Here is a 27,428-nt window from a genome sequence, read left to right on the forward strand (position 1 = left end):
GAACTGAGGAGGCGTGGCTTCCGGGGCGGGACGAGCGTGTGGGCGCGGCGCCCGGGGGCGGGGCGGTCTCGGGGCGGGACGCGGGGCGGGGCGAGAGATCCGGGGGCGGGGCGAGTGCGGGGGCGGTGCGTCGGGGGCGGGGCATGGAGGGAGAGGCGAGCGTGTGGGCGGGGCGCCGGGGGCGCGGCAAATGTCTGGGAAGCTATTTAGAAGGAACAGGGCGGGGGACTCGAGTTTTATTGTGGGAGGAAAATCGACGCCTGCAAACAGTAAGGAATAAAGCGGGTGAGAGCGTGTGTTTGAGTCCCGGCTTCTCCGGGTACTAGCTATCCAATAACTTTATATACGTCTTTCCTCAGTTTTGTAAAGTGAGGATGATGATGGTATCCGAACAGGGTTAAGTGTGCTTAGTACATAGTAAGTGTAATTCTTAATACTGTTTTAAGTTTAATCTCCGGTGATGTCATTTTGCTCCATGAAGGATCTGAAATTCAGAGACTTTTACATCATCTTTGAAACTGTGACTGTAACAGTGTGATTATAAGAATATCCGATATCTGCCTGACCTACATCAGCGTGCTACTGGAACACTCATAGAATAATGTGTATTAGCACATTTCCTTCATCCAGGGGATCCTTTACGTTGAAATCACAAATTTTACATGGCTATTTGCAGGTGCTACTTTAAACTTAATATCCTAGGGGCGCCTGGGTTAAGTGTCCGACTTCCGTTCAGGTTATGAACTAGCTCGTGATGCCAGCCCGGAGTCAGGCTCTGTGCTCACAGCTCAGAACCTGGAGCCTTCTTCGGATTCTGTGTCTCCCTCTCTCTCTCTTCCTCCCCCACTCACACTCTGTCTCTCTTTCTCAAAGATAAATGAAGATTAAAAAATAATGTTTTTAATCAGAGACCGAATGCGAGTGGGTTAGAGGCAGAGAGAGGGGGAGACACAGAATCCGAAGCAGGCTCCAGGCTGCACGCTATCAGCTCAGATCCCGACGGGGGACTAGAACTCACCAGCCGCAAGATCATGACCCTAGCCGAAGTTAGATGCTTAATGGACTGAGCCACCCAGGCTCCCCCCCCCCAAAAAAAAAAACTTTTTTAATAAGTAAATAAACAATATCCTAATAATGAAAAAAAAAATAAATTCTTAAAGGAGAGAAACCTTGGCAAAGAATTACGGTCCTGCACTTGGAGGTGAAAAGCGAAGGCCCTGAAGAGGTGGCCTGTGCCTCTAGCCTGCCCATGCCATGCGTTTGGCGCCCCATCCAGTGTGTGGGTTGTGGAGTTTTGTGTTGTTTTTGGTTTGCGTTCTACTTGAATTCATTACCACCTGTATAGGAAAGTCTCAGTTCAGTCTCTCTGCTGTGCAGGGAAAAGCCCACTTCTTCCCTACTGTATTTCTCTGCTGTCTCTTTTACTCCTCACATAAAACACTTCACTTCTGGTCACCAGATGTGTGGGAGTTCCTGCCCCACACTGAGCAGTTCTCAGCGACAGCAGCTGGGTGTCCTACAATTCAATTCAATTCTGACATTTTCAAGAGATAGAGCCAGATCCCACAGGTTATGGGCTCAGTCCCAGAAGACTCTCGTGCGTGCCAGCTCTCCCTCTCTCTTTCTGTCTCTCACATACACTCATTCTTCACACGCCAGTTGGAAACCCAGTTTATCACTGCGCTCCTGACCAACTGGCTATAGATTTGAGGTTCCGATGACCCTCCCTCTTGAGTTCAAGTAATTTGCTAGAGGAGTTCACAGAACTCGAGGAAACACTTACATGTGCCAGCTTACTAAAAGATACAGATGAACAACCGGACAAAGAGACACATATAGGCAAGGCCTGGGAGGGTCCATGGAGTTGGGGTGCATCACCCTCCCAGTGCATGGATGTGTGCACCAATCTGGAAGCACTCTGAACCCCATACTGTTGAGATTTTTACGGAGGTTTCATCACCGTGGGCTTAATGGATCATTAACTCCACTTCCAGCCCCTCTCTCCTCTCTGGAGAGATGTGGGGTGGGGCTAAAATTCCCAAGCTTTCTGGTGACTGACCAGCCCCCATCGAGACACCCATCCAGGAGCCCACTCTGAGTCGCCTCATTAAAAAGAAGAGATGTTCCTGGTGTTCGTATCACTTAGGAATTTATAAGGGTTTCAGGAGCTCTGTGCCAGGAACTGGGGGCAGAGACCAATATATATTTTCTACTATCTCACACCATCCTATGGTCATGCTGAGCCACGGAGTAGGAGGCTTGAGCTCTCCAATCGCTCCAGTAGTGTACCGCCCTCTTTTACCTGCCTGGTCCCTGACACCATCTTGGAAGGTCTAAGTAGAAACATCCACACACTTGATATTAGTGTCCCTCTTCGAAGAAAAGATGTCTATGCCTAATTCTCTTCCATAAGAGCCCTGAGAAGGAAAAGAACGCATAACGTTCTCCAATGCAATAGGTCAACCCCATTGAGGGTATCTCCTTTTAGATGCTCAACTGAGCTCATTGAACTTCATCAGGCTTCCGTGCAAAAATACCCGAGAATTCCAATGCATTTTTCTAACACAATCCCATCATTCGTGTGCGATCAGAATGGTAGCCCTAAACTGGTAATGGTGAGTGGTATTTAATTTCCAATGATCACTTTCCCATCTCCCACCAGTGAAGTTGGGCTTTCATAAGTTTCAGTGGTTTTCAGTGGGAACACAGATGCCAATCGCTCCCAGCTCCCAGCTCCCCCTCTTTTCTTACTTTGATTATATCAATTCTTTGGCTTCTAGGAAGATAATTCGGACTCCCCACATTGCCAAGGGCCAGTCCAAAACAAACAAACAAACAAAGAAAACAAGTAGCCAAACCCCAACATCCACTTGGTTTTCTGTTTATTGTAAGATGTTCATGCCCCAAGGCTGGTTCAGATAAACATGTTTTGTCCAAGTTCAGGAGCCGCTATTTTCCCTTGCTTCAGGAAATTATCTATAGGCAGGCCTTGGATCTTCCTGATCCATGCAGATTTGCTGGCTTTTTCTGGATCGAGCACTTTCCTGGGCTTCCTGGCCTCATACTCCTTCCTCTTGGCCTCCCTGTACTCTTTCTCCTCCCTTACAGTCAACAACAGGAACTGAGTGTTCGCTCTAAAGGGATCAAGGGTCGTACAGAAGTGAGGTCGTTCTCTCTTGACAGATTTGGTTGCCATGCCCGCTGGTGGAGCCAGCATGCGGTTCGGTTTAATGACCTGCGTGCTGGTTAATGGGCTGAAGGCGCGCACGGTCCCATCGATGGAGCTGGTCACTTGGTCTTCACCCTTGCAGCTGCCGGTGAGTCGGGGGTGGATTATCACGGGCTGGGGTATGGTGGACTGGACTCGGGGACTGTGCAAAGAGTTCTTCAGGTTGGGCTGCAGTTTCTGGATCTCCAGGGGAATGTTGGTTCGTTTCACATCTATGGGAGGCTCGCTGCGCCTCAACCTATCAACTGCGTGTTGGATTGATTTTCCTTTGAAACTCAAGACCTTCCTTGGGTGTGGAATTGAAGGTCCCTGGGCATCGATGACTTGGGTTTGTGGCCTACAGGGATAGGCAAATGCCCCCGAATTATGGGCCTGCTGCAGGGCATTAACGGTCAGTAGGAACTGGTCAGGTGACATAGGGATTTGCCAGGACTTTTTCTTCGAGCATTTGATCATGTCTACGGGGCGTCTTTCTTTTTGAATTTTCTCATCATCTGGTTTTTCAAAAAAAGAAAACAAAAGCAAGTCAGAGTGTTACATGAAAAATAGTAATTCGTTATACATGAAAGTTAAACCCATCTGAGGTCTTTGTTGTCCAATGGGTATGCCGTCATGTGGGCAAAAATCCTCTATAACGCTAGAAATTATGACATATTCGGGGCGCCTGGGTGGCGCAGTCGGTTAAGCGTCCGACTTCAGCCAGGTCACGATCTCGCGGTCCGTGAGTTCGAGCCCCGCGTCGGGCTCTGGGCTGACGGCTCAGAGCCTGGAGCCTGTTTCCGATTCTGTGTCTCCCTCTCTCTCTGCCCCTCCCCCGTTCATGCTCTGTCTCTCTCTGTCCCAAAAACAAATAAACGTTGAAAAAAAAATGTTTTTTTAATAAAAAAAAAAAAAAGAAATTATGACATATTCAACACGGCAGGTTTTTATGAAATATACTGGTATTTGTGTACAAGTGTGTATTAAGCTCTAGATATGCATATTTTGGAGGGAACATATGTCATCCCAATGTTCCACACATTTTGTGACTTCCCTGTGGGAAGGTGCTTTCTACCTCATTTATGATTCACACAAAATAGGCCTTATAAATTTATAGTAACAAATCTCTATTTTTTTTTAATGTTTATTTATCTTGAGAGAGAGAGCACAAGCGAGGGAGGGGCAAAGAGAGAGGGAGAGAGAGAATCCCAAGCAGGCTCAGCACTGTCAGCACAGAGCCAGACATGGGGTTCAGTCCCATGAACCGTGAGATCATGACCTGAGCTGAAACCAAGAGTTGGATGCTTAACCGACTGCGCCACCCAGGCGCCCCCTGATCTCTATTTTTAAACAAAAACTGCATCACAAAGTTTGACCTCTATCTTATTAATTATTTATCACATTTGATTCCAAATGATCTTTGGACATTTTCCAAACTCAAAACTGCATCAAAATATACAGCCTAAATATATCACAATGTGACCAAAAAAGGTATTTCCTGAACAAGAGTTCCTAAAATGTTTTTTAACAATAGCAGCAGTTCTAAAAGTCACTTGACAGGGATAAGAGATTCATTCTGACATGCTGCATGACAGTCAAGACTTCCAAGGCGCCTAATACCTAGAAGTAACAAGGATGTCTTCACATGTGAGCAAATCTATTATCTCTCTTTCACTTGGGCTTTTCACTCCCTCCAATACCTCACAGATACACTGAAAGCATTATCCCCATTTTACGAAAGGAATAACTGAGTCATGAAAGTCATTGTCTAGTCTGACCTAACAATTAAAAGTCTGTACGTGGGGTGCCTGGGTGGCTCAGTCAGTTAAGCGTCCAACTTTGGCTCAGGTCACGATCTCGCAGCTCGTGGGTTCAAGCCCCGTGTCAGGCTCTGTGCTGACAGCTCGGAGCCTGGAGCCTGTTTCAGATTCTGTGTCTCCCTCTCTCTCTGCCCCTCCCCCACTTGCACCGTCTCTCTCTCTCTCTCTCCCTCTCTCTCTCTCTCTCTCTGTCAAAAATAAACATTAAAAACAATCTGTACCCCAAACTATACCAACGCATAGCTAGCAAATAAAATGCAACAGTGTGCTGAACATATAATTTTCCTTGACAAAATAGGTTTTATCCCAAGATGTTTGTGTATGGGCATACTAAGATGGGATGAAGCTTCAAATATCTCCCTGTCCACTTTGTTAAATAAATAATATTTTATTAAATTATTAAATGTTAAATTATTACATTAAATAGTATTTAATAATTATAATATTGAATTGATGATTAAATATTGTTAAATTGATGTTAAAATAGTAAATAGTAAAATATTAAATATTTTTACTAAAGCATATAAAACTAAATAAAATTAAGATGTTAAAATCTTCCCCGCTGTCCTTTTTAATCCCAGAATCAACCACTCTGTGTGTGTGTGTATGTGCATACATGAAAACACACAGTTTTTCTCCTTTAGAAAAAGGAATTGTTTTGGGGCACATGGGTGGCTCAGTTAGTTAAGCATCTGACTTCGTCTCAGGTCACAATCCCACAATTTGTGGGTTTGAGCCCCACGTCAGGCTCTGCGTTGACAGCTCAGAGCCTGGAGCCTGCTTCAGATTCTGTGTCTCACTCTTTCTGTCCCTCCCCCACTCATGCTCTGTCTCTCGCTCTCTCTCTCTCATAAACAAAAAATAAAAACATTAAAAAAAGGAATTGTGTCAAGAAAGTGGGGGTAGAGAGAACATACCTCAACATAATAAAGGCCAGACATGAAAATCCACAACCAACATTATACTCCATGCTGAAAACTGAAAGCTTTTACCCTAAGATCAGGAATAAGACAAGGATGTCCACTCTCACCACGTTTATTCAACGTCATACTGGAAGTCCTAGCCATAGCAATCAGATAAGAAAAAGAAATAAGAAGTGTCCACGTTGGTAAAGAAGTTAAACTGTCACTATTTCCGGATGATATGATACCAGACATAGAAAATCCTTAAGACTACCAAAACACGACTGGAAGTAGTGAGTGCATTCCGTAAAGTTGCAGGATGCAAAATTAGTAGCAGAAATTCGTAGCATTTATATACACTAATAATGAAGCAGCAGAAAGAAAAATTTTAAAAACACTCCCATTTTCAACTGCACCAAGAATAATAAAATACCTAGAAATAAACTTAATCAAAGAGGTGAGACTTATACTCTGAACTATAAGACATTGATGAAAGAAATTGACATTGACATTGAATTGACACTGAATTGATATTCGATTGACTATAAGACATTGATGACAGAAAACAGGTATTCCGTGCTTACAGACTGGAAAAATTAATATTGTTAAAATATCCATATTTCCCAAAGCCATCTACAGATTCAGTGTAATCCCTGAGCAATATACCAACAGCATTTTTCACAAAACTAGAAGAAAAAACACCGAAATACGTATGAAGCCACAAAAGACCTCAAATAGCCAAAGCCATCTTAAGAAAGAGAAACAAAGCTGGAGGTATCAGAATTCAGATTTTAATATACACTAGAAGGCTGTAGTAATCAAAACAGTATGGTGCTGGCATTCAAAAAAAAGAAAGAGAGACATAGACCAATGGAACAGAACACAGAGCCCAGAAATAAACCTGTAATTATATGGTCAATCTATGACACAGAAAGCAAGAATATACAATGGGGAAAAACAGTCTCTTCAATGAATGGTGCTGGGAAAACTGGACAGCTGCAAGCAAAAGAATGAAACTGGACCACCCTTTAACACTACACACAAAAATAAACTCAACGTGGATTAAAGACCTAAATGTGAGACCCGAAGCCATAAAAATCCTAGAACACAGGCAGTAATCTGTCTGACATCAGTCGTAGCAAAATTTTTCTAGATACGTCTCCTAGGTCTCCTGAGGCAAGGGGAACAAAAGCAAAAAAAAAAAAAAAAAAAAAAAAAAAAAAAAAAGCGGGGGGTGGGAACATCAGGACTACATCAAAATAAAAGGCTTTTGCACACAGCAAAGGAAACCACCAAGAAAACAAAAAGGTAACCTACTGAAGGGTGGAAGATATTTGCAAATGATCTATCCGACCAGGGGTTAATATCCAAAATATGTAAAGAACTTACACAACTCATCACCAAGAAAACAACCCAATTTAAAAAATGGGCAGAGGACCTGAATAGACATTTTGCCAAAGAAGACACGCGGGTGGTCAACAGATGCATGAAAAGATGCTCAACATCTCTAATAATTTGCAGAGAAATGCAAATCAAAACCACAATGAGATACCATTTTGCACCTGTCAGAATGACTAAAATAAAAAATGCAAGATATAAGCATTGGCAAGAATGTGGAGAGAAAGGAACTCTCGTGCACTGTTCGTAGGAATGCAAACCAGTGCAGCCGTGGCGGAAAACAGTATGGAGTATTTCCACTATCGGATATTTACCCAAAGAAAACAAAAACACTAATTCAATATATGCATCCTTATGTTTATTATAGTATTATTTACAACAGCCCCGATATGGAAGCAATGTAGATGTCCAACAATAGATGAATGGATTATGAAGATGTTTAAGCAGCCATAGAAAGAATGAGATCGTGCCATTTGAGACAACACAGAGAATACCTGGAGGGTATGATGCTAAGTGCAACAAGTCAAACCAAGAAAGACGAATACCACCAGATTTCACTCAAAAGTGGAATCTTAAACAACAACAACAATAAATGAATAAAAGTAGAATCAGACCTACAAATACAGAGATGGTTGCCAGAGGGAAGGGGGTGGGGGAAGAATGAGCAAAATGGGTGAAGGGGAGTGGGAGATACAGGCTTCCAGTTACTAAATGAGTAAGCCATGGGAAATAAAAGGCACAGCATAAGGAATACAGTCAATGATATTGTAATAGCAATGTAATGGGGACATAGCATAATGTGTTAACTTGTCAAATCAGTATGTCATTTACCTGAAACTAATGTAACATTGTGTGTCAACAAACTCACATTTTTTTTTAATCTTTATTTTTGAGAGAGAGACAGAGTGCGAGCAGGGGAGGAACGGGGTGGGGACGGGGGGAGACACAGAATCCAAAGCGGGCTCCAGGCTCCCAGCCGTCAGCACAGAGCCCAATGTGGGGCTTGAACCCACAGACCGTGAGATCATGACCTGAGCCAAAGTCGGACGCTCAACCAACTGAGCCACCCAGGCACCCCCCCAAATTTTTTAAAAAAGGAATTGTGATAACTCATTGTTCACTAGGGTGTCTTTTTTCATATAATAATATATCATGGATCTCTTTCCAAGTCAATATATGTAGGTCCTCATGATACAATTTTTAGCTGTTAGCGAGTATTCCATAGTGTGAATTTTTCCATATCTACTTCATCGCTGCCCGCTGGTGGACATTTAGCTTGTTAGTGATCCACCTCAAAGAAATGCAGAAACTATTTTTACTTACCATATAAGCAAGTGCAAAATGATGGCTAACACCCAGTTTGGACATGCCTGGGTGTGGTGGGAGCTCTCATGCACTGTTGGTGGGACTGTAAATTGGTATATCATTTTTAAGGATAACTATGGCAATATCTTTCTAATTTTTTTCCAAATCCAATCAGCTATGTTAGTGTTCCCCTCTTTTGGTATTATTTTTTTTTTTAATTTTAATTCCAGTATAGTTAACATGGAGTGTTATGTTAGTTTCAACTGTACAATACAGTGATTCAACAATTCTGTACATTACTCAGTGCTCATCAAGATAAGCGTACTCTTTTTTTTTTTTTTTCAACGTTTATTTATTTTTGGGACAGAGAGAGACAGAGCATGAACGGGGGAGGGGCAGAGAGAGAGGGAGACACAGAATCGGAAACAGGCTCCAGGCTCTGAGCCATCAGCCCCGAGCCCGACGCGGGGTCGAACTCACGGACCGCGAGATCGTGACCTGGCTGAAGTTGGACGCTTAACCGACTGCGCCACCCAGGCGTCCCAAGATAAGCATACTCTTAATTCCCTTTACCTATTTCACCCATCCCCCCACTCACCTCCCCTCTGGCAACCATCTGTTTGTTCTCCATAGTTAAGGGTCTGTTGTTTGGTATCTTTTTTTCTTTGTTCCTTTCATTTCTTATATTCCACATATGAGTGAAATCATACGGTACTTGTCTTTCCCTGACTAACTTACTTCGCTTACCGTTATACCCTCTAGATCTATCCGTGTTGTTGCAAATGGCAAGATTTCATTCTTTTTATGGCTGAGTAATATTTCAGTGTGTGTGTGTGTGTGTGTATGCACAAATATATATAATGTACATATGTGGGGTATATATATGTATATATTTGTATATAGTGTATGTATATATGCAAGTAAATACACACACACACACACACACACACACACACACACACACAACCCACATCTTCTTTATCCATTCCTCTACTGATGGACACTTGGGTTGCTTCCATAATTTGGCTATCGTAAATAATGCTGCAATAAACATAGGGGTGCGATATCAATATCTTTCCAATTTTTTTATGTTTATTTATTTTTAAGACAGAGAGTGTGTGAGAGCAGAGGGGCAGAGAGAGGGAGACAGAGGATCGGAAGCAGGCTCTGTGCTGACAGCAGAGAGCCCGATATGGGGCTTGAACTCACGAACTGTGAGATCATGACCTGAGCCGAAGTGCGACGCTTAACCTACTGAGCCACCCAGGTGCCCTGATACCTTTCTAACTGTTAAGGGACGTTATCCTTTGTCTTGGCAACGCCACTGCTAAGACTTTACCCTTGCAGGTATCCCTGTACAGGTACATAAACATACGTATGTTCAAGGATATAGTAGAGCCCTTGTTAGTAGAGCCCTCCTGAAACTTCACCTTGAAGCTAGTCTCTGCAGGGAGTTTGACTCAAGTGCTATCCTATTAACCAAAAATATTTGAAAGGCATTTTAAATCTTTACCACAGTCTCTCCAAAACAACAAAGGGACATTCTATTCCTGATGACACAATAGTCCCAGAAGTGAGAAGTCTCAGTGGCAGGGAGGAGGCAGGCTCTGAGACCAAAACTGGAAAGGCAGCTCTTACAGAAGTTCTCACGCTGTGCGTAAGGAAAACCAATCACCCTTAAGAAAAGCCAGACATTTTATCCCTTCTGAATTCTCAAAGATAAGCAAGGTCATGGGCTTGCTGAAAAACTAGATGGGGAAAAGTGAGCGAGCAAGAGAGAGAGAGAGGATCCTGCCCCTGATCCAGAATAAAGTATCACCGTTTGTCGTATCCCCTGCAAGGATTTTTGCTTCCAAACTCTCTTGCCCACCATCTATGCCCCTTGTTTCCTTACAAACAGGACTCGCCCTCTTCTTGCCGTATCTCTGGGGTGATTTTGACTTTCCTTGACTTTGAGGTGCCTCTGTTAACACTCCTACTAAAGACTGAGGAGGAAGTCATAGTAATTATATAATTCGATTAGGTCTACATAAGGTGGGGGGGGGGGTGCATAGCTGGTCATCGAATGATTTTCACCCAGACTATCACCTTGTTTGTTGTTGTGTCACACTAGGTAAGTCATCCGGAGCCTAAGATCGACATCCTCTCCTGCCCTTCCTCTCACCCACTTTTCCTACTGACTGCCAAGCTTTAAGCATCACCTAAACCTCCTGGTCTCCTCAAGAGAGAGCCGATCATTTGTAGTGTATGCCTGGACGTGATCTCTTGATGTTCTCTTTAGATCTGGGGGTCCAGTTACCCATGCCAAAATCGGGGACAGGTAAAAGGAAGGAGTCTGGCTACTGTAGCTCACTCCTAATTTATTCTCTGTGCGTCTTATAAATAGCATTCCCAACAGCACTCACGCACACACACACACACACACACGTATCTGCTTTATAACTAATATTTTCTGGGTACGCATGTTATCACTCAGGGCTCTCGAGATAATACATTCTGCATAGCTCATTTTTCTGTGGTACAATAATATCTTGCCTCTGTTTTAAGGAAATAATTATGTAATGTATGTTTGGATGGGCGCAGATGTTGCTTGTTTTTTGTATTCATGGCAAGTATATAGTAGATATTAGTTATCTACTGTACAAAGATTCTAATATGTTTGTAAACCTAGGCCCTGAAAATCAGGAGATTCTCTTGAGTTGGCTAACCAGTTGGTGAATCAAAAAGAATGGGCTCCCACCTTCCTTAAAGGTTAAGTTTTACATTATCAAGAAATCATTGGTGGGCGCCTGGGTGGCTCAGTGGATTAAGCATCCGACTCCTCATTTCAGCTCAGGTCATGATCTCACGGTTCCTTAGTTTGAGCCCTGCATGGGGCTCTGTGCTGACAGTGTGGAGCCTGCTTGGGATCCTGTCTTTCCCTCTCTCTCTCTCTCTCTCTGCTTCTCCTCCATTCTCGCTCTCTCTCTCTCTCTCTCTCTCTCTCTCTCAAAATAAATAAATGAACTTAAATCATTGCGGCACCTGGGTGGCTCAGTCAGTTAAGCATCCAACTTGGGCTCAGGTCATGATCTCACGGTTCGTGGGTTCGAGCCCCACGTCGGGCTCTGTGCTGACAGCTTGGAGCCTGGAGCCTGCTTCGGATTCTGTGTCTCCCTCCCTCTCTGCCCCTCCCCAACTTGTATGCTCGTTCTTTCCCTACAACGAAACTCATCCTGCCGCCCTCTCATCCACTCCATCGGGTACACTGAGGTGGCCTGGGATTCAGTTCTCTTACCTGTAAGTAACCTGGTTGCCCTCCGGAAAACTCGGGACCTGCATGGTTTACTTAACAGGGACTCCTGGGTCACAGTTTGTTGACTGGATAACGAGTCCTTCAGGCTAGAAACCTGAGTGCTAGACCTGGAGAGAACTTCCACAAGGCTGTTTTCTCCCCTGTCCTCTTGTTTCTCCTCCTTTTGTTTGGCCTTGTCCAGGGAGTACTGCCACTTTACATTCTCAAACTGGAACATGAGAATATTGCTCTCGGTGTTGATCACCATCCTGGAAGAAAAGCAACGAGATCGCCCACAAAAGGAGCGTGAAGGCCACCACTGCCCGGGCCTCCAAATAAGGCATTTCAATCACGGTCGTGTCCAATGCCGAGGCCAAGGGAACAGCGCCCCGGGGGGAGAGACTATACAAGCAGGATGGTGTCGGCTACTGGAGATCTGGAGTGATGAAAGGTAGCCGGCGGGGCGGTGAGGGTCGTTTCCTTTAAAATTGAGCGTAAGCGCGGCCATATGTTCTGATTACTTCACTTTCCAAGGTAAAATTTTTTTTTTAAGTTTATTTATTTTGAAAGAGAGAGAGAGAGAGAGAGAGGGAACCAGTGGGAGAGGGGCAGAGAGAGAGGGAGGGACAGAGGACCCAAGGCAGGCTCTGTGCTGCCAGCAGAGAGCCCGATGTGGGGCTCGAGCTCACAAATCGCTAGATCATGACCTGAGACGAATTCTGGCGTTTAACCGACTGAACCACCCAGGCGGCCCTCAAGTTAAAATATTTTTAAGTGAATTTCCATTCACGGAGTGAGTACCAAGTTCCTAGGGTGCCCCACGCAGAAAACTTAGCTACTCTGCACCCCACCGTCTTGAAGTTCACTCTTTTTCTCAAGCACAGTATCCAAATACCATGTTTCTATTGCTGTGATGGGGATGAGGAAAACTGTAACAGAGGACTTTGCTCCCTCTGTCCCTCCATCACCCCCAAGTCTCTGAGCATACCCTAAATTTAAACAGAACAGCTGTGGGGCACCCCGGTAGCTCAGTCGGTTAAGCGTCCGACTTCAGCTCTGGTCACGATCCCGTGGTTCATGGGATCAAGCCCCGTGTCGGGCTGACAGCACAGAGCCTACTCAGGATTCTGTCTCTGCCCCTTCCCCACTCTCTCGCTCTCCAAGTAAATAAATAAATGTAAAAAAAATAAAAAATAATAATAAATTAATAAAACATCAGGTTTTTGTTCTTTACCAAAAAAAAAAAAAAAAAAAAAAAAAAGGGAAGGCAATATGGTTCAGGGAGATTAACTGATGTCTCAAGTGATCTGTGTAAAAGACAATTCTATTTGGGTATTTTCACATAATATCACCCCGAACCTAGCATATAGCAAGTGTAATACTATATATAATTAGTCATTGTTCTGGTTTTTGTAAACCCACCAGCTCAGTTCTTCCCCAATGGACACTGGACCCGCCGCTATAGCCATCCCCCACCCTCCCATAAGTTTCCTTTCGTTAGAAGTGGGCATCAGAAGGGGCACCTGGGTGGCTCAGCCGGTTAAGCTCCCGACTTCGGCTCAGGTCGTGATCTCACGGCTCGTGAGTTCGAGCCCCGCGTCGGGCTCTGTGCTGACAGCGCGGAGCCTGGAGCCTGCTTCGGATTCTGTGTCTCCCTCTCTCTCTGCGCCTTCCCTGCTTACGCTCTGTCTCTCTCTCTCTCTCAGAAATAAATAAACATTAAAAAAAAAAAAGAAGAAGAAGTGGGCATCAGAGACAGATGGTCAGAGAAGGCAGGGCCAGGGAGCCAAGCAGGGTCTACACATTCACGGCAGTGCCTTACTGTACTCACGGCCTGACTTGCCCAGACATCCAGAACAAATCGAGAGCGATGTGAACCCCGACTGCTAAGCTTTGTGCAAAGTCCGATTAGTCCCCCGCAAGACCATTACCTTTCTACCGCCAAAATATTACCCAAAATATTACCCCTGTATAGCCAAAATATTACCCTTCTACCACCAAAATATTACCCTTCTACCACCAAAATTGGAGGAGAGCACTGCCCCCTCTCTCCTCCTGCCAGCAAAGCCAAGGCTGGTGTCCCAGGGGAGCAGAAAATCATCCAAACAGAATTGTTCACGGCTCTGACCTCCACACCTACCACCCACCTGTTGCCCTCAGTAAAGAAGGACAGCACGGGGTCACCTCTGCCATTGACTTTCATCACCTTCAGACAGTTCCCATTTAGGAAATTGTAAATGCGGATCTTGCCGTCGGCACAGGCGCTGATGACCCGGAGGAAGAGAAGAGCCACATGAAGCACCTCCCTGGAAGAGAACAGAGCGGCAGCCTGTACCCGTGTGTTGCTGGAAGGCTTGGGTGTGTTGGTAGCGTGGGGTATTTTGTGTATGGTGGGGAGGCAGCGGTCACGACTGCCGTACCGGTTTGCCAGCCGTTCACCTTCAAGACGTGGCTGTCCTCTCTCCTCCCATCCCGCGGTTATTTTTCCTGCAGTCCTGTCGCAGTGCCACAAGGTGGCGAAACACAGAGGCTTCTGTCGCGGGTCTTGTGCTTTGGCATTTTTGTTTTGTTTTGTTTTTTATTTGTTTGGGGTTTTTTGGCCGGGGGCGGGGGCGGGGTGGGGGGTTCTGATCCAGAGGTGATCACGCTTTTCTCTTACAATTTGGTTCCTAGCTAATGACTTCTGAAAAAGTCATGCTGAGAACTTACTGTTTTGATGCCTTTTCAGATAGTATCACTAGATATTTTTCAGTGATCTCTACACCCAACACGGGGCTCGAACCGACAACCCCGAGATCGGGAGTCACGCTCCACCAATGGAGCCAGCCAGGCGTCCCTAGCATCAGTGAAGAAAGAAATCCACACATGGGGAAATGATCATCTTTATAGGAAGCAAAAACCCAGTGTTTAAGCAGTTCCTTTGGGATCTTAAATGAGCGGCTTGCATTCTTCCAGTGAAACGTCCCGAAGGAAAGTTTTACCCAGGGACGAAATGTGTGAGCTCCCTTTGGTGGTGACCAGCAGAAGAGAGAGGGCCAGGTGACGTAGATGCTTCCCACAAAACCTTCCCACAACGGCTGCAGCCAAGCGGGTCTCCAGACGTGTGGAGTATTCAGCTACAAAATGTAATTACCCCATTCCTGTTAATGATACTAAAAAGTTGAATTCGGGAGCGCCGGGGGGGGGGGCTCAATCAGTTAAGCATCTGACTTTGGTTCAGGTCCTGATCTCGTGGTTCGAGGGTCCAAGCCCCGCACCCGGCTCCGTGCCAACACCTCGGAGCCTGCTTGGGATTATTTCTCTCCCCCTCTCTTTACCCCTCCCCTGCTCAAGCTCGTGCGCTCTCGCTCAAAATAAATAAACTTAAAAATTTTCTTTAAGTTGAATCTGATGGCACCAATTTGTTAGATCTTATGTGTCAAGCAAGTCCTTGGATCCCTGCCATCTGTACCCATCCTTGCTCATGTGCTACCTTCTCCACAAAACCACCCTTTATCTCCATCATCTCCCTCCCCTCGCACACACATACACAAACCTCAGGTACACTGTTAAATTCTCACAACCTGTCTCTTACTCATCTTTGCATGCCCAGCACCTAACACAAGGCCCAGCTCGTAGAAGGTCCTCAATAAATATCTGATGAAAAGGTGAGTGTCAGCTCAGGTTCGGGAGTATGATTATTGATATAATGTGTTAACAGAATGACATTCACCCCATACCATTTGGCCTTAGCCCTGGTCAGATCCGCGGGTCAGATTAAGACATTTCAAGGCCCCAACCACTAGCAAAACAGAAACAACAAAGACCTTGAAAGCTACAGCATGCTTAGCACCTTCAAAGGACAGCAAAGAGGTCAATGTGGCTCCTGTGATGGATAGATCAGTCGATCGACTGGTCGCCCCATCTAAAAGTGAAAATAAGAGGCACTTGGGTGGCTTAGTCGGTTAAGCTTCTGACTTGGGCTCAGGTCATGATCTCACGGTTCATGGGTCGGAGCCCCGCATTGGACTCTGTGCGGACAGCTCAGAGCCTGGAGCCTGGTTCGGATTCTGTGTCTCCCTCTCTCTCTGCTCCTCCCCTTCTTGTGCTCGCGCGCTCTCTCTCAAAATAAATAAACATTTAATAAATAAATAAAATAAAAACATATAATTACAATTTTCAGGCGACATCCTAAAGCTTGACTCTTTCCTTTCGTGAGTTTTGATAATCCAGACAACATGCTAAGAGGCTTACTGATAACCCCAGATAAATCACGGAACAGAAGCCCTTCCCAGCACCCACTCACCAATAACGCGGTCACACACCACAAAGAGTAAACACACACATGTAACTCAAATCCCCTTCTACCTCCCACAAGGCCAGCGCGCCGGCTCAAGAGGTCCCTACGAAGACACGAGGAAATCTAGGGTCATATTTTACTAAATAACTCTCGGTGATAGGTCCCCTAGAAGATCCATTCACTCCTTTAGTCAACTAGGGTAGCATCTCGTTTCCCTAGAGTTTTTTATAACGCACGCAGGGGAAGAAGCATCGTTCATGCAGTACAAGAGTGACGTCGCACAGCCTATAAAAACCCGTGGCCGTGGCAGAACCGTTAACTGACCACAAGATCCTTTCCAAACAAGCTCAAATGTGACCTCAGACTACTTCTCCACTGGCTCCAAGCAGCCACCACCACTAAACTGGGATTGGAATTGTAAAATGAGACGTTTGCCGTCCTGGAATAAAATGTAGTCGGCAGACTTGTAAGAAAGCTCCTTCTTTAACCCCTTGGTTATTTTAAAAAAATTTTTTTTTCAACGTTGATTTATTTTTGGGACAGAGAGAGACAGAGCATGAACGGGGGAGGGGCAGAGAGAGAGGGAGACACAGAATCGGAAACAGGCTCCAGACTCCGAGCCATCAGCCCAGAGCCTGACGCGGGGCTCGAACTCACGGACCGCGAGATCGTGACCTGGCTGAAGTCGGACGCTTAACCGACTGCACCACCCAGGCGCCCCATAACCCCTTGGTTATTTTTTTTTTTTTATTTTTTTTTTTAATTTTTTTTTTTCCAACGTTTTTATTTATTTTTGGGACAGAGAGAGACAGAGCATGAACGGGGGAGGGGCAGAGAAAGAGGGAGACACAGAATCGGAAACAGGCTCCAGGCTCTGAGCCATGAGCCCAGAGCCTGACGCGGGGCTCGAACTCACGGACCGCGAGATCGTGACCTGGCTGAAGTCGGACGCCTAACCGACTGCGCCACCCAGGCGCCCCGGTTATTTTTAAATCTTTGGCACTTGGATGATTTTAAGTAGAGGACTGGGGTAAAGACCAACTCCAAGAATTTTCAGTTTACTGGCATTGGCATTATTTGGGATGGCTCTGCCAATATTCATAAACATATGTAAGCGTGTGGCCATTCCACCCTGAACGCGCCTAATGTCGTCTGATAACGGATATAAATGTGTCACATGTGTCATGAGCCTAACATTTCAATAACTTCTCGAAACCCACATGTAGTACCGTTATTACAAAATCTAGGCTGTGAGGGAAAAGGAGAGAGTCCCACATCCATCAACCAGGGCTTTCCTGGCACCTACTTCGGATGCTTGAAGGCCATGAGGCACCGCTCGTACTTTCCCACCATGCTCCAGGCCATGACCAGGCCATCTGCACCTCCTGAGACGAGATGCCACGGGTCAAAGCACAGACACTTCACGGCTCCCTCGTGGCCAATGAGAGTCTGCAAGAGAAGATGCCTCTGTTTTCAGCCCATCTGCCACTCAGACTGTGAGTCCTCCAAGGGCCAAAGCTGGAGGCTTCTTTGGATGAATCCCAACACACTCCGCCATTCTTTACTTTTGTTCTGAAAAAGCCAGTGGTGTCCATGCCTCCCTCTCTCCAGAGCTCTCTCCCCAGTGAAGGAATGATTAAGGAGAGCCTTGCTCCTGACGGCTCTGTGGCTGGGGCAGGCCTCATCTTCCTGGAGTCCGAGAGAGGGCCAGAATTCACCATCGTCTTCTGCCACAAGGTGAAGGGTCAGGTGTGTTCCAACCCCAGGTCCCTGCCAGGACCGCAGGACACTTGGGGCCTCCCCGTGCCTGCTACTGCCGGTTAGACCATGGTGACAACAGTACTGATGGGAAGAAAATGCACCAGCCGGCCCAGCAGCTTCTCGCTGTGCTCCTGTGTTCCCGGCACAAATGTATCTCACCACCGCCCACTAGAGCCAGGAGGTTTCAACTCTAGCAACACTTTGGGCGTGTGTGAGCATTCAGTCACTTTCAAGAACAGCCACTGTTCTCTTCTCACCAGAGAGTAAGGAGAAAAACTACTGTGACTTTGTTCATTTCCTTACCCCATGCAAGAGTCAGGGTAGAATGTTCTGGAAAAGGAAAAGCCACTGTTAAAAGACCCTGAGCCCATATATCATACTGAGTCAGAACGTAGCCTGCTACCACCACTTGCATGACAACGTAAGTCACATGATCCCTGACCCTCCACAGTCTCAAAATGGCCCTCTTTTGGGGTGGGGGGGGGGGCAGTGGGAGGGGAGTTTCCCTTAAAATTCTTCAGGACCACCCTTTGGGTGACTCTAACATGGTAGCTTTAGGATGGTCTGAAGAGCTCTATGGGGGAGACCGCGAGTCTCCTCCCATCCATGACCATCGGTACCCCCCTCCCCCCTCCCCGCCCCCGCCAGCCCACTGCTCTCTCACCTTTACCAGCTGGGCCGTGACAGCGTGCCACACTTTGACTATCCCCCGCTCACAGCTGCTCACGATGTGGTTGTCATTGATCCTGGCGGCCCAGATGGGGTCTTTGTGTTTAAGCGTCTTCAGGCACTTCCCTGTCTCGACATCCCATTCTGAAAGGGGTGGGGAGGGGCGCGAAGGCAGGTTATGGTGGAGTTCTACAGCCCAGCACAGAAGCCACGCCCATCAAGGGAGACCCTAGAAGGCCTCCGCCTGGCCCAGCGCCCCTACAGGCTCACCAACAGCTCCAGGAGCCTGCAGCACAGAACTCCCTGACCGTGGGTCCCTGAGAGAGCCAGCAACGCAGAGACCTTGGCTCTAACCCTACAACTCAGCCTTGGGGTCCAAGTGCTAGACAGCTCATCTCTAACAAGCCTCCTTTTTTTATCTATTTATTTGTTGGTTTTAATATGAAATTTATTGCCACATTGGTTTCCATACCACCCCCGTGCCCATCCCGACAGGTGCCCTCCTCAGTGCCCATCGCCCCCCCCCCACCCCCGATCAACCCTCCGTTTATTCTCAGTTTTTAAGAGTCTCTCATGGTTTGCCTCCTTCCCCCTCTGTTAACTTTTTGTTCCCCTTCCCCTCCCCCATGGTCTTCTGTTAAGTTTCTCAGGATCCACATAAGCGTGAAAACATACGGTATCTGTCTTTCTCTGTATGACTTATTTCACTAATAAGCCTCCTTCTTGAGCCTGAAAAATACTTGCTATTGAGTGGATTTCAGGAAAATCACGGCACGTGTTTCATGGCATTATTCCTTCCAGATACTATTCTCCTGACTCACCCCTTCTATGTCCAAAGGAAAAGCAAGTTGTCTATCCTTATTTACATTTAACCATATTTCTGGGGGTGCCTGGGGGGCTCCGTCGGTTACGCACCTGACTTCGGCTGAGGTCACAATCTCACAGCTCGTGAGTTCGAGCCCCGCGTCGGGCTCTGCGCTGACATCTCAGAGCCTGGAGCCTGCTTCGGATTCTGTCATCTCTCTCTCTCTCTCTCTTTCTCTCTCTCTGCCCCTCCCCCACCCCTCAAAAATAAATCAACATTGAAACCATTTTAATGTTTGTTTATTCCTTTTAAAAAACCGATTTCTGAATCTGACTTCTGGATTTTACTACTTGAGAGACGGCCACAGCTGGGGGCAGGCTTCATGTTCTACCACCCACCATCCTGCGAGTGTTGGGAAGGTATGAAAATAGATGAGCAGGTGGGAGAATAGACCTTAAAGGAAGAAACTGGAAGCAGGCACCACAGATTCAGGAATGAGACCGTTAAAGGTGGCCCCATCAGCCCCAAAGTACCTCTCAGGCAACAGAGTGTACAACCTAAGACCAAGTAATGACCGCAGCCGATACCTCCATAGAGCACTAACGACGAGCCAGGCCCCATTGGAAATGCTTGGTGTATATTAACTCGTCTTCGCGAGACAGCTACTGTCTTTATTCCCCACTACACAGATGAGGAAACTGAGGCATAGAGGGGTTCAGTAACCTGCTCAAGATCACGCAGATGGCAAGCAGATAGAGCTGGGATTCGGACCCTTAGAGCCTGGCCCCAGAACCCATGCTCGTAACCACATACGCCAGATCAACCCTAACTTCTGTAAGTACGCTTTTCTTCACTTGTTTTTTCCATATATGTTGGCCTCTTATCCAATTAGAAAGCACAAAGTTGATGGGCTCCCGGCTGGCTCAGTCAATACAGGGTGTGACTCTTGACCTCGGGGTTGTGAGTTCGAGCCCCACGTCAGGGGTAGAGATTGCTTAAAAATAAAATCTTAAAAAAAAAGGAGGGGGGGGGAGAAGGTTGAAGGATGAATTAAAAGATTCATTGGGAATCGTTGAGAAAAGATTCATCGGGGGGAAACCCAGGGGGAACAGGTAGGCCAGGAAGCTGGGACTAGGATTAGGGGGAAGAGAGAGATCTTTGGATATTTTTTTCCATCATGTATTTTGTGAATTAATTTTGGCCTTTTAGATATTGTGTGAAAATGTGGTATCTTTGATTACCAGGAGTTTGGGTGCCCCCTTAAGTTTTACACCCCAGGTGAGAGCCTAGCTCCCCTTGTCCTAGTTGTAGCCCTGCCGGGGGCCCCCCGGGACTCCCTCAAATCTGGAGGCCTTGTCTGCCCTTCCATCTCCAAACTCTCCTCCTTTCATGCCGTCTGCTCTACTCCCCAACGCAGTCGTGGCCACGAGAACTTCCGGTCAGGTCAAGGAGGGCAAAGAGGTGGGGAGTAAAGTTTCTTAAGCAGGTCTGAGTGCCGGCATACGGAACATCACTCCGCTTTCGCTTTCCTGCCCCTTTTGCCCCCACCTAACATGGCTGTGACTTCCTGGGTCCCTCGCCTCCCTTCGCTTTTCGTTCTTTCCTCGTGCTTTGCCGGGGAAATCTCCAGGCCTGGCGTCTCCACCATTCATTCCAATTGATAACCACCAAACCAATGCAGCTGGAGCCCCAGACCTATGGTGCAGTCAACTCACGTGGCAACTCACACCTGCATCTGCCTCCTGCAGTCCTCACCTGGGTGTCCTTGGGACTCCCGTACCCAGTGTGTTAGCTTTCTATTGCTGCTGTAACAAATTCCCACAAGGTTAGTGGCTGAACGCAACACAAATGTACTATCTGACGGAAGCCTGATGTGACCTCACAAGGCTAAAATCAAGGTGTCCGCAGAGCTGTGTTCCCTTATGGAGATTCTGGGGCTGGAGGGATCCGTATCCTTGCCTGTTCCACCCTCCCAGGGCCACCCATGTCCCTCGGCTCATGACCCCCTTTCCCCATCTTCAGAGCCAGCAACGTCGCATGTTTCTGAGCACTCCTCATTGTCACATCTCCTTTTGATCACGGACAAGACAGTTTCTGTTTTTAAGGACCCATGTGATTACCCGTCTGATAACCCAGGGCCGTCTCTCCCTTTTCGGGTCCTCAGCTTAATCACATCGGCAAAGTCCCTTTTGCCGTGCAAGGTGACACGGTCACAGTTTCCGGGGATTAGGAGGTGACCGTGTTCGGTTGGCCGTTATTCTGCCTACCACACTCAAGAGGTCCAAAACTGAAGCCAGCATCTCCCCCTTCGTTCCTCACCCCACCCTATTCTTCCCCTGTGGTCCTTATTGCCGTTAATGGCACTTCCAAATACCCAGTGACCTGAGTTTAAAAGTCCGGCCTCATTATCTGCCCTCCTGTCACCTCATGTAAACTCATAGCCACCTGACTTTCTTCACACTTGCCTGTTCTTGGCTATTCTGAAGATACCACGGCAGTTCTCCAGACTGGGTACTGTCTTCACTTGTCCCCATCTCCACACAGTCCCTTCCCTCCAACCTTCTTCCATACTATGACTAGAGTCATCTTTCTCAGAAACACATCTGATCATGTCAGTCCACAGCTCAGAGTGCATTTATAGCCTCCTGCATTCTATAGGATGAAGGTCAACTTCCTACCCGGATGCAGAAGGCCCTTGATAATCTGGCCCCAAACAAAGTAACCAGCCTTCTGTCCAACACCACACGCTGCAGCCGTACCCAGCAAGGGGAAATTCCCCAAATGCACCATTTTCTTCAACCTTCTGCAAATTTGCCTATGCTGTCCCATCTGCTTAGAATGGCATTCATTCTTCCACCGCTTGTAGAACGACGCATCATCAAGACCACACTCAAACAGCACCCTGTCTGTGGTGCTTTCCCTCACTCTTATTTCTGTGGTCCCTTAGAACTCCGCGTGTTGGTTAGGAGCGCGTGATCTAGAGTCAGACAGCCCTGGGTTCAAATCCCCACTCCACCACTCAGCGGCTCTGATCTGGGGCAAGCTGTTTTTTTTCTCCGAGTTTTGGATTCCTCATCTGCATCCATGCCACAGGCTTCTTGTGAGGGTTGAATACGATAATATATGTAAAGCACCGATGTCAGTCACGAACTTGGTACTCAATAAATAAATGGTGGCAGTTACTATTCACATATTTATGATATCCTCCATTGTATATTTATGTATCTGTCTCCATTATGAGATTATGAGCCTCTTGAGGAAATAAAAAGCCATATTGAACAGGGTCATATTCATTTTTTTTTAGCACTTAGCACAGCGTCTAGCACATTGTAGGTATTCCGCAAATAGTTGTGAAGTAAATGGATGGATGGATGGATGGATGGATGGATGGATGAGTAAAAGAATGTCTTCCTACAGAAATGAGCTAAGCAAGTATTTTGACAACCCATGGATTTGGGGAAGCTTCTTAGAAAGTTTAAGGCATTTCTGTCTCACCTTTCACCTGGCAATCTCTTGCTCCGGATACAAGTTTGTTCATATATAAATCCATGCAAGTGACTGTCCCCCGGTGGCCATTGAAGATTCGTATACAAGCCCCACTTTTCAGATCCCAGTATCTGCAGGAATCAGGCCAAAAACAAAAAACAGGAAATGATTTTGAGATTTTTCTCAGGGCCCAAGGGATCATATGGCACACAAGTTCCCTTAGATCAACAGTTTGCTGGAAGGCGGCAAAGTTTCAGGGTTAAGCTCAGAGTCAGAGGCCTGGATTTGATTTCCAGCGGCAGCACCCGTTAGGTGTAACTTTGGGAAAGTTACCTAATTTCCGTGTAAGTGTCATTTCCTCATTGGTGAAATGGAAATGATAATAATGATAGTTCCCTCTTAGGGTTTTTGGTAAAGAATTAAATATACAAATTGGATGATGGTCACCCAGGCGTGATTTCCACCCATAGAGGATATTTGACAATGTCTGGAGACAATTTTGGCTGTCACAAGTAGGGAGAGAGCTGCTAATGTATCCGGTGCTATGGTCCAAGGGTACGGCTAAATGTCCTCCAGTGCACGGGACAGCCTCCACAGAAGGTACTTTCCAGACGCAAGTTGAGAAATCCTGCATTGATTCGTGTAACATTGGAACAGCGATCAACGTGCAGGAAATACGTAATAAATGTTGGTTGGTATTACGTTGGAAGAGGTTTCTGGAACGACCACCAGGCTTAAAACCCATGGCACCCATTCAACAGCAGAGGTGGTCTTCAAACAGGAACAACAGAACAATCTACTTCAGCCATTTGGATCCAAAACATCTTATGGGTACTTCTAAAGCATATCTTAGAGATCTACGGGAACAGAGGTATGAGTCACACGGTTCTTTTGAACCACCCTGTATCTCAGCTTCCTCATCTGCAAATTGAGGCTAATAATGGTAGTTGCCTCATAGAGTTCTTATGAGACTTGCTACATAATAAACGATTAATAAGTGTTTCTTTTGTTTTCCTTCGAATGTGCTAAGCTTTTTCTTCTAATACTCCCAAAGGGGGGCGCCTGGGTGGCTCAGTCGGTTAAGCGGCCGACTTCGGCTCGGGTCATGATCTCGCGGTCCGTGAGTTCAAGTCCCGCGTCGGGCTCTGTGCTGACAGCTCAGAGCCTGGAGCCTGTTTCAGATTCTGTGTCTCCCTCTCTCTGACCCTCCCCTATTCATGCTCTGTCTCTCCCTGTCTCAAAAATAAATAAAAACAACAAAAAATATATATATAATACTCCCAAAGTTCCTGTGGCCTTACCCATCTGTCACAGGTGTGGGGGGAAAGGAGAAGAATGACTAGGCAGAGCACCAAGAATTTTCAGGGCAATGGAAATAATTCGATACCATGATGATGGATACATGTCTTTATGCATTTGCCCAAATTCATAAAATGTACACCACCAAGAGTGAACCTTAAAGTAAACTACAGATTTGGGGTGACTTATGATGTGTCAATGGAGGTTCGCCAGTTGTAACAAATGTCCCGCTCTGGCTGGGGAGGCTGTGCATGTGGGGAGCACAAGGTAATGGGAAATCTCAGTACTTTGCTCTCAAACTTTGCTGTAAACCTAAAACTACTCTATAGGAATTGTCTTTTTTAGAAGATGTTTTTGATGCAAGAACAGAAAAACAAACCAAGAGTCTACAAGAGAGAGCTCACAGAGACATTCTCATCTATATGTGGAAATCACCATATGATAAAGATGGCCCCACAGGTCAGTGGAGAAAATGGCAGGTTCCTGACTAAATAACCACTGTGGGGGAAACTGCTCACTTTCTTTCAAAATAAATAAATATAATGGAAACGCTACCCAACATCACATACAAAGTTGGGCTGCAAATAGTTCAAAGAACTGAATGCAAAAAGTCAAACGATAAAGTTAATGGGACAGGGGCGCCTCGCTGGCTGTCGGAAGAACATATGACTCTTGATCTCAGGGTCATGAGGTCAAGCCCTACCTTAAGTGTAGAGATTACTTAAAATAAATAAACTTTGGAAAATAAATTTAAAAAATAAAGTTAATAGGACAAAATATTTTAAAACGTCTTTGTGACCTAGGACTAGAAAGACTCACCGACACAAGTCAAAACAATGGATAAACTGATACGTCGTATTACAGCAATATTAGAATTTTTACTCAACAAAGAACACTATAAGCAAAGTTAATGGGTTGATGAAGAAATGGAAGATGGTATTTGCAATTTTTAAACTGACAAGGGACTAATATGTAGAAGAAAACACAGGGGCGCCTGGGTGGCTCAGTCGGTTGAGCGTCCGACTTCGGCTCAGGTCATGATCTCACAGTTTGTGAGTTCGAGCCCCGCATCGGGCTCTGTGCTGACAGCTCGGAGCCTGGAGCCTGCTTCGGATCCTGTGTCTCCCTCTCTCTCTGCCCCTCCCCCGCTCATGCTCTGTCTCTCTCTCTATCTCTCTCTCTCTCTCAAAAATAAATAAATATTTTTTTAAAAGTTAGAAGAAAGCACACAGAACTGCAAATCAAGAAGCAAATTAGAGGAGCCCCAATAGAAAAATGGACAAAAGATATAATCAGGCAATTTATAAAAGAAGAGGCAAACTTATTAGTAGCCAAAGTCAGGCAAATGGAAATGATTTTACACATACCCATCTGGCAAAAATTTGAAAGCTGGCTGATGCCCAATGTTGGTAGGGAAATACAGTTACAGGATCCCTCCTAGGGAGAATGTAGACCCATAAAGTCACTCTGAATTCAGTCTAGTACTTGGTCAAATTAGGTAGCACCTACCCTATATCTCAGCAAGTCCATTGCTGGGCATATATATACCTAAGAAATCTCACAATGTCCACGAGGGGACAAAGGTGTTCCATGCAGCTTTACTTGGAGGCCAGCTAGTTTCCATCACTGGGGAAGCAAGTAGGTGAAATGTATATTGGAGTACTACATAACTAACTAGACAGTAATGGATAAATCTTTGGAACATAGGATGGGGTACAAAAGTGAAAAGCCAAGATAAGCTTAAAATAATACCATGGATGACAGATAGATAGAGAGATAGATAGATAGATAGATAAATCAAAGAAACCATGGATGAAAATTATAAACGTGTGTATAAAATATATCCATATACATTTTCTTTTTTTTTTTAATGTTTATTCATTTTGAGAGACAGAGAGAGACAGAGCATGAGCGGGGAAGGGGCAGAGAGAAAAGGAGACACAGAATCAGAAGCAGCCTCCAGGCTCTGAGCTGTCAGCACAGAGCCCGACGAGGGGCTCGAACCCACGAACCGTGAGATCATGACCTGAGCCGAAGTTGGACGCTTAACTGACTGAGCCACCCAGGCGCCCCAATACACATTTTCAAAGGACTCACATAAATAAAAGATCCACACTGACAAAGATGAGAAGGTAGCCCATGGGGAAGGAAACGGGAGTGAAGAATAGAGAAAATAGAATTAATAAATAGATGAATAAAACAGGAATGGAGCCTTGTACAGACCAATAATAACAATACGACATGAACAGGGGCACCCAGGTGGCTCAGTCAGTTGAGCGTCCGACTTCGGCTCAGGTCATGATCTTTTGGTTCGTGGGTTCGAGCCCCACATCAGGCTCTGTGCTGACAGCTCAGAGCCTGGAGCCTGCTTCGGATTCTGTGTCTCCCTCTCTCTCTGCTCCTCCCCCACACTCATTCTGTCTCTCTCTGTCTTTCACAAATAAATAAAACGTTAAAAATTAAAAAAAAAAAAAAGACTTTAAAGACCAAAGTAATTAAGATAGTGTGGTTTTGACCAACAATAGCCACACAGGCAAAAGAAGCAGAATAAAGAGCCAAGAAATTGAAATCTGTGGACACTTATCTTATGACAAAGCAGCAGGACAGACCAATGGGAGTTTTTTCCCATAAATGGTACTTAAGTAATTAGATATAAATGCAAAGAGGAAAGGGAAAAAAATGGAATTGGATCTCTACCTCATATGATAACAAAAATGAGGTTCAAGTGGATTGAAGACACAAAGATCACAGGGAGGGATTTCTTATCAAACGAGTCAAATCTGCAAAGTCGACTACCTTAAAGTTAAGGATTTCTGGGGCACCTGAGTGGCTCAGTCAGTCAGGCATCCGACTCTTGATTTCGGCTCAGGTCGTGATCTCATGGTTTGGGGGAATCTAGCCCCACATCAGGCTCCACACTGAAACTGCAGAGCCTGCTTCGAATTCTCTCTCTCTCCCCCCACTCCTCTCCCTCTCAAAATAAATAAATGACCATTTTTTCAAAAAGAAAATAGATCTGATTATTGTTATAAATCTATCTCATCTTGTTAAAGTTTAAACGATATACAAATTAATTGGTTTTTACCTTGCCAAAAAAAGAAAAAATGTTTCGGGTTATTCGAGAAGTCGGTATCATTTAGGGTACCTTTTCGCTAAACACAAAAAGGAAAAGGCACGCCTGCTTCCTCCACAAGCTGACTTTAGGCGTTGGGTGGGGTGGGC

The 27,428-nt window shown here is 45.7% G+C and overlaps 1 protein-coding gene across 3 annotated transcripts in view; it reads right to left on the reverse strand.

The window, feature by feature from the left end:
• Positions 1–2,865: 2,865 nt before the first annotated feature.
• Positions 2,866–27,428, reverse strand: part of FBXW10B (F-box and WD repeat domain containing 10B) — a 33,913-nt gene continuing 9,350 nt past the window's right edge. The window contains exons 8-13 of one of the 3 annotated variants that reach the window (XM_045487439.1): positions 22,917–23,038; positions 18,612–18,760; positions 17,493–17,635; positions 14,055–14,213; positions 11,911–12,176; positions 2,866–3,723 (exon numbers count right to left, since the gene is read on the reverse strand). In XM_045487439.1, coding sequence (XP_045343395.1) covers positions 2,915–3,723; positions 11,911–12,176; positions 14,055–14,213; positions 17,493–17,635; positions 18,612–18,760; positions 22,917–23,038 — 1,648 coding nt within the window. In that variant the 3' untranslated portion in view covers positions 2,866–2,914. The remainder of the gene's footprint in view (positions 3,724–11,910; positions 12,177–14,054; positions 14,214–17,492; positions 17,636–18,611; positions 18,761–22,916; positions 23,039–27,428) is intronic. The other 2 variants (XM_045487441.1, XM_045487440.1) reach the window with 2 other exon arrangements.

The sequence above is a fragment of the Leopardus geoffroyi genome, chromosome E1 (assembly GCF_018350155.1).
Source record: "Leopardus geoffroyi isolate Oge1 chromosome E1, O.geoffroyi_Oge1_pat1.0, whole genome shotgun sequence".
Lineage (NCBI taxonomy): Eukaryota > Metazoa > Chordata > Mammalia > Carnivora > Felidae > Leopardus > Leopardus geoffroyi.